General features: G+C 37.2%; 1 protein-coding gene across 1 annotated transcript; it reads right to left on the minus strand.

The window, feature by feature from the left end:
- Positions 1–2,919: 2,919 nt before the first annotated feature.
- LOC110444730 lies at positions 2,920–8,176 on the minus strand. Its single transcript, XM_021489095.1, has 11 exons — positions 7,389–8,176; positions 6,861–7,196; positions 6,576–6,738; positions 6,252–6,436; positions 5,884–6,134; positions 5,604–5,739; positions 5,080–5,200; positions 4,755–4,963; positions 4,076–4,424; positions 3,612–3,811; positions 2,920–3,321 (listed from the first exon to the last, which is right to left on the minus strand). The coding sequence occupies exons 1-11, from the start codon at positions 7,986–7,988 to the stop codon at positions 3,031–3,033; spliced, it is 2,841 nt and encodes a 946-aa protein (XP_021344770.1). The 5' UTR covers positions 7,989–8,176; the 3' UTR covers positions 2,920–3,030.
- Between the last annotated feature and the right edge of the window lie 6 nt (positions 8,177–8,182).

Consider the following 8,182-nt stretch of genomic DNA (forward strand, 5'->3'; position numbering starts at 1 on the left):
TGATATAACCTGATATTTCATGCCTAGTTCCATAACATGATGACGTTTGATATAACCTGATATTCCATGCCTAGTTCCATAACATAATGACGTTTGACATACCCTGCTATTCCTCTTTTCTGTGACTATACAATAATGACGTTTGATATACCCTGATATTTCATGCCTAGTTCCATAACATAATGACGTTTGACACTACTCTGCCTTTCCTCTCCAGTCATTATTACATTATGACGTTTGACATACCCCTTATATTTCACACCCATCATTATAAAACTATGACGTTTGACATTCACTGATATTCCACACCCGTCATTATAAAACTTTTACGTTTGACATACCTCTGATAGTCCCGACCCGTCATCATAACACTATGACGTTTTCCATACCCGTATATTCCAAACCCGTCCTTATAACACTATGTCGTTTGGCATACAACTGATATTCCACACCTGTCATTATAACACAATGACGTTTGACATACTCTTTATATTCCCCACCAGTCATTATAGCGCTATGACGTTTGTCATACCCCTGATATTCCACACCCGACATTATAACACTATGACGTTTGACATACCTCTGATATTTCACACCCATCATTATAACACTATGAAGTTTGACATAAATCTGATATTTCACATCCGTCATTATAACACTAGGACGTTTGACATACCATGATATTCCCCACCCGTCATTATAACACTATGACGTTTGTCATAGTCCTGATAGTCCCGACCCGTCATTATAACAATATGACGTTTGACATACCTCTGATATTTCACACCCATCATTATAACACTATGACGTTTGACATAAATCTGATATTTCACATCCGTCATTATAACACTATGACGTTTGACATACCATGATATTCCCCACCCGTCATTATAACACTATGACGTTTGACATAGTCCTGATAGTCCCGACCCGTCATTATAACAATATGACGTTTGACATAAATCTGATAGTTCACATCCGTCATTATAACAATATGACGTTTGACATACTCTGATATTCCACATCCGTCATTATAACAATATGACGTTTGAAATACCTCTGATCTTTCACACCCGTCATTATAACACTATGACGTTTTACATACCCCTGATATTCCCAATCCGTCATTATTTTACAATTATGGACTTTTGTGCTGGTGAATATGATGTGATTTGAACCTGAAAAAGTTATATTGACCGAGGCGAAGCTGTCCTAACTTGAAAGAAGAAAAAAACAAAATAAAAGTATAAAAAAAAGCTCAAGAAATATATTCCTTGTTATACAAAGCTATCTTAAACACAGTTTCATACAAACGTTTATCTCCATGGCTACCGTCAAAAACATCATTGTAACCTGTTAAATTACTGTACTTACAGCAATATTTTACTGTAAAATATAATTTGCCAAAGCTTTGGAATCTGATCAATTTTGTCATAAAATTATTGATGTTACCGGATTTTAACTTATCATTTTGAATGGCCTCTAACCGGCCTCCCTCTGATCTACCATGATTTAATATTACCAGATGTTCATTTACTATAATTTATTGTTAATAATTGACATTTGACTTATCATTATTGACTTTTTTAATTATTCCCCACTTACTTGATCGACGTGTTTACTTTAGATTATTTTGATATTTTATTGTTAGTACATGGCTTTGACTAATCAGACCTCAAAATTAGTTCGTTATCTATCAGAAGTTACAGCTTATGAATGGCATTTGACCTATGATTTCTTTCTCGTGTTTTTTTTTTTATTAAAAAGGCATACAATTATGATATTGTTAAATATTAAGATGACAAATCGTGTCCTCTCGTAGGAGGGCTTCTATACACCACACTCTCTTTCATGGCGTTATACCCTCACCCTCTTTCATAAACTATCGATTTATAACTTTTTATATTATTCATAAGTATTTGTCTTGGATTTTATATTAGGCCTGCTTATATATTTTTTATCCTCTCCTCGCTCACCATCACTCCAACTCCTCGCTATCAAAAGTCCATTATAGCACTAGGTGGCTTAGATCGGATAAAAACATCGGTTTCAACTAAATATCATTTCATTCACTCACTCTTTCATTCATTTGTTAAATCTTGCACGACTGTACCATTAATTCGTGTTGCGCTACCTCAAAAAAGGGAGGTAACTAACGTGTTACTGCCGGAAGTACAGCCCAAGCTGACGCACGTGTGTCTCTCCAGCAGAAGCACAGTGGTTCGTGGTAAAAGTAAGTAAATTGTCATCGCAAATATATGTACTAATGATATGATTTCTTTTTATTAATGACGTGAACAACCTTAATTTTCCGTAATTGAATTATCTATCATAACGTGTGTTGCCTGATGACCACTGGCCTGTGTGTAGCATGTTTATTGTTACTAACTACCATCCAACACAAACATACCCTGTCTTCGGCACACATATACAAGTGTGCGTTTGCACATTACACATGGAAGCACGTCCTTAATTGACCTTAACTGTCAATAGGACGTCAAACAACACAAAACCAAAACCAAATGAGAAAATTAGCAAGACTAGATCGATTTTGGAACCAGTTTCATCAAGCCACATTACATCAATGATATATTTAGCTAAAATATCACGATATATTTATTTTCATATCACGTTTCGATTTTTTGATACGTGCATGATTCAAGGGATTTCCTAAACAATTATTGAGGGCGGTCGTTTTGAATTTAGAATATGTAATATCAGGGTTTTTTCGTTTGATCATTTTACTTGAATATGGCATTAAACTCATGGATTGATACGACCGAGTCCTGGACATTTTGCTAATTTGTTTTTAACCAAACCACCAACCTGTGTTGATTGGTGACACCATATGTTGTATTGCTTTCCTATATATGAACAATCAGTGTTTTTGGTACGAATTGACGAACGCTAATAAAAGTATTGCATGCTAATAATTTTTTATTCAATTCAAATAATTTCAAACTTATGTCAAATAAATTATTTCCAATTATCACACCTTAACATTTCATTAGTTACTCAATGTCCAATGTTTTAACGACATCTGTCATTGACTTCCCAGGTATCCGCGAAAGACGTGACGTCATTAGCGAGTTGTCGCGAGGGCATCATCATGTCGTTGTGACGTTCGTTGTCGTAGGTTCCCAGCAGTCCTCCTGTCTTTCCATAGTACCAACCACTCAGTCCGATCTCGTACACATCACTTGGCACGCTATGTCGGAGGGTGAATCCATGTCCACTCACTGTGACGTCATCGCCCTCATTGACGACGGTTATGTCCTCGTCGTGATATGGCATTTCCACAATGGCTCCATCCACTCTTAACTGTAAGCAGACAATAATATATATATGATTACCATAAACAAGTACTGAAATACCAATATTTACCATTTATAGAGTCCCGGAGTATTACTCAGTAAATGCTCAGATTAGACAGTTTTTCTTCTAATTGTTCAGCATGTAATGTCAGCAAAAAACAAGGTTATATACATGCACTTACACTATAATAAAACATTGCAAGCACCTAACGATCATTATTTTGTTAATAAGAAATTGTTGCTTATCATGTAGGTTCTATAATATTATTATTGTCCCTCGTTGATAGATAACCTCACCTTGTTCTTTGGTAGGAGTTGTACAGCGTGTTTGGTAGTGGTTATGATAACCCTTCTCTTCTGTTTCCCCATGTAGTCGAGGACGATGGAGAAGTTACCATCCATATAGTCACCAGCCAGCACGTAGCTACACCTGCCGTTGAACTGGTACGTTTTCCCGTCAAATGTTGTGAATGTGTTGCCCTCTACGGTTCCGAAAGCTGAAAAGTAATTACACAAACATAGATTGAACCCAAGCGATCCAATATCGTAAGACAACGATACCTTTTGTTAAAATACTAACTTTCAACAGATAAATCAGTTTCAATTTTGACGTGGAAATATATATATGTAAAGCAACAATTTTACTTATTGATTTTGATTAAAAAGTCACACGATATATCATGATCTAAACATCACTTTAAAAGTACCTTTTCCCTCAAAGAGTCGTTAATGACTTTCATTAATACATTGAGGATAATTACCATCAAAAGGTGGCATCCAGGTGCTGAAATCTGAGGATGGTATATAATCGTAGATGGATCTCAATTCACTGATGTCGGGCACATACGACCGAATGTTGTTGTAGTGTTGGATGACGTCAATGCCTGGTAGAGTTTTCAGAGATTTCATGGGTACAACGAGGTAAGTGTCAGTTTGAGCTTCGCCATTTACAGGGTCGAACACAGTTATCTTTGTCTTCTCAAGGTCAGTGATGACAGCTTTCAGCGCTTCAATTTCATCCTCAATTATTTCCATGACATGATCGTGCACACTTGCGAGTGCGGCCTTGGTATTCTCTTCAACTTCCCAGAATTTGTAAGCGGCAGCAGCCTGTATTTGTATAGAAAGAATGAGTTAATGATGTTGCTTGTTTTTACGGCATATGATTTAAGTTTGAATGCTGTCTGTAAGTCACATAAGGGAAGATTTAAGTCTGTTTATCACAAAAAGAAATATCACATCATTGTAGTACCACAATTCTTTGTATACAGTAGGAGTAAGTTGAATTTTGAATACGATGTTGTGTATCTCTGATTATACAGATGTGTATGTTCGATTGTATATATTTATAGGCGTATCTGATTACTCAGACGTATCAGTTACAAAGTAAACACTATGTTACATGTCTCCTCTATTGTATATATTAGCATGAAAACATACTTTGGATTGAATGAAGTCTACTTCCGGTCGGTCCAACAGTCCGTACAGGGCGGAGTTTATCTGTTCTCTCCCATTGTACAGGGTGGACGTGTATCGCTGAGCTAAGTCGTTGATAGATGGCAATTGGTTAGTGACCTTTGAGACATAGGCGTTGTATTTAGCTTTTGCCAGACGCAGAGTATCCGTGTTCAACGGTTGGGCAATAGCATCTACAGAAAGAGCAGTGATATCATTGTTACGAAACCAGTTATATAGCAATATAAAACGGACGGACGTTCAATGAAAAGACCCAAGTAGTTATACAAAGAATATATATGAGACGTACTGGTCATATGGTCGTGGTAGGTTTTGAATGTCAGGAGGGCAGTTGTCGAAAGTTCCCCAAGTTTCACATCCAATGAATTCATCATGGTAGCAAAGTTCCTTCTTGATTCCTGTCCAATCGCCTGCAAATATAAGAACAAAAAGTTGTGATTATAACATTTTAAATCATTTGTTTTGATTAATTTATCCTAAAGTTCGATTTTTTTATTTCAAGATTCAGGATGGTAAATGCGTCACCTGTTTTGCCTATGAATATTTAATGCCTACAAATATTCGATAGATTAAAATACAATCTTTTTACGAACAATCAATATCTTATTCTGAGCTTAATAATAATAAATACTCAGCGTTAGAAAAAAACTACTAAGCTATTAAACACAATGCATACACTACCAAAGGATGAGAACCAGTAAAAGATGACAATGAGAATCATTCTAATACTAGTACTTTACTATAGCAAAATAATCATTTCCATGAAGTCGACATTTCTCGATATACTTATTAAAGTTAAAGTAGAGTATTTACCTGCAGTAGTTCACTTCCACCAACAATGTACTCGTCCACGGAATCCTTCATCGGGTATGACACACGTGAAGAGGCCGCAGTTTCCATCCAACTGGCTAGATTTTGGAATTCCATAACGACTGTCGTGATATAATCCCTTTAAAACAACACCGTTTGTAGCATTAGTTGGTTTACACCACACAAAATATTGAATCAACCATTTCTATACAAGTTTAACTATGTTAAGTTTGACAAAGGTGGGTAGTATTACGCTGTAGATGTGTACGATGATGCTACTTACGATAATTCGTCAATACATATACGACTGTTCAACATATCACAGTCAACAGTTCCTCTCAGAGATGTTACTTCTCGTTGCATTCCTCTAATATTGTTGGCGGCTAACTGGAAGTATGGCGCAAGTTCTTCCAGGACGGAAGACCTGATGCTGTTGTATTTGGAGTTCACTTCCTCATTAATTCCAGATGATATTTCATTATAGAGCTCCACGAAGTCTCTGCTGTTACGGACCATTCGTCGGAGTCCATATGTCTGTTGGATACAACAGATAAGTATATAAGAATCTGGTACCACAGCAAATACATTGTAACCATTTATTGAAAATTATCCGAAGTACATGTGATATTATCTGTCTGTAAAGATACATACCTTCAGATCCTGAACAAGGGTTGGGCGCCAGTGCAATCTCGTGTGAAGCATTCTGGATGTGTTTAGCCGCATGGCAAATAGGCTGTCGGTGATCCTTTGTGTGTTTTCCTCTCGGTATATCTCAGCTCTGATCGCGCTATTGTTCACATATTTCGCCTCAGCGTGGAGCACTTTGCCTTGGTTGTCTGTGTACATTACGTTTTTGGAAAAGAGATGAAAGGAGAAACGTCACAAAGGAATATAAAAACATAAAGATAAATTTTGATAAAGTTTCATTTTGCGAACAATCTCGTTCTTCGAGAAAATATGAATTAATTTACTTACCAATGTCGTAATTCATATGGAAACCCATGCTCAGTTTGCTAGGATCAATTATCAACTCTGCATCTACTGGTCTTTCATCATACAGATTATGGATAGAAAGTCTGTAGGGAACACTGGTACTGACTTGTCCTGACACTTTTACGGATTTGATAGGAGACACCATCTGCAACATATTATTACGTATTATATGAATTTACAGGTTACATCTATGCGAAACGTTATCGCTTAAGTGGTAAAGGTATATGAACTCAAAATAAGATATAATGATATTTTGTAAAAAATTACCTCGAATTTCATTTGATTCCTCATGTTATCAATTTCTCCCATCAGGGCAAAGTTCTTCCTATTACGGTTAGCAGTTAGGTACTGGAAGCCCATGTCGGCGGAGTATTTGTTGTCAACACGACCGAGGTTGGACGTCAGTTGGACATCAATGGTGGTCGCAGGATGAGTAACACCAACGACGAAGCTATAGTTCTTTCTGAAGCCTGACGAAAGGTCTTCCACGCGTGAATGGATCACAAGGTTCTTGTTAGCATCACCAGAGTAGCTGAATTCAGTCTTACCATCAAATATAATGTTCCCGCTGTTCATTGTTACTTCGGAGTCGAGCTTGACGTTCTATAGAATATAACATAATTGATCAGGATGAACATAAAATAGGTGCCAAGCTGTTCCATTTTATCCAACACATATAAGTTTTAAATCTGACGCAGATAAGATTTCCAGATTTAATAAATTGTTATGACTCGTCATATTCTTATTATGTTTACATATAGAGATATGAACAAAGATAGTAAAACATATCCTAACCTTTCCAAGACTCGGGAAGCTAACGGAAAAGTCAGCCTTTGTTGATCTTCCTTGAGGAATCAGACTGCCTCTAACTCCTATTTTCTGTGTTTCGTCTCTGCCTGCATCCCAGAAAATGGCGCCCTCGGTGGTCCTGATACCATAACTGTCGCTAAACAGACTAGTCGTTTTGAGAGTCCTGGATGGAAGTCGAATAGCTAATGCTTTGCTCTGTTCCCTATTGCTACGTCTGTTTCTATCAGATGTTTCATAGTCAATTCCGTATTTGGTAACACCGTCAACAATTAAGTTTCCACTGGAGCTCAAAGCGATAGAAGATCTGGTAAGAGACCCTGTAACAACAACCGTCTTTCTAGGTAATGTGACTGTCACGGACACATCTTTCCTCTCAGTAAAGCTATCACTTTTATCGTTTACAGCTGCTGCCATTCTAACGTTACTGTCTTGACTTTCGGTGTTCCAGTTTATATTCACGTCTCCTCTGATGGCAGAGTCGGTTAATTCGCCGTTAGATGAAAATGAAACTGGTCGGGGTGCTCGCATTGTTAATGCAGCTACGTATGAAGTGTCTTTTCCAAAAACAACATCCATGTCGAGCATTTTTTCGCCGTTCCAATCAGCGTTGACGGTTTCAGTGTATTTTGATGACACTAAATCATGATGTACTGCTATGGCACCGGAGCGTAAGAAAGAAAACGGTGTTGCTACTGTCAGACCAACATTACCAGTGTTTCCATTCCATGTTTTAGTGTTAGCAAAGGATCCATCGACTACGATGACATCAGTTTGCGTCC

Source organism: Mizuhopecten yessoensis, unplaced genomic scaffold, assembly GCF_002113885.1.
Source record: "Mizuhopecten yessoensis strain PY_sf001 unplaced genomic scaffold, ASM211388v2 scaffold2051, whole genome shotgun sequence".
Classification (NCBI taxonomy): domain Eukaryota; kingdom Metazoa; phylum Mollusca; class Bivalvia; order Pectinida; family Pectinidae; genus Mizuhopecten; species Mizuhopecten yessoensis.

Bases quoted from the DNA above. Each gene is read 5' to 3' on its own strand.
- LOC110444730 (XM_021489095.1), bottom strand. From the start codon at position 7,988: ATGCTCGACATGGATGTTGTTTTTGGAAAAGACACTTCATACGTAGCT. The intron at 7,197-7,388 runs GTTAGGATATGT...TATATTCTATAG, and splicing joins GCTTCCCGAGTCTTGGAAAG to AACGTCAAGCTCGACTCCGA. The intron at 6,135-6,251 runs GTATGTATCTTT...TGTATCCAACAG, and splicing joins CCCTTGTTCAGGATCTGAAG to ACATATGGACTCCGACGAAT.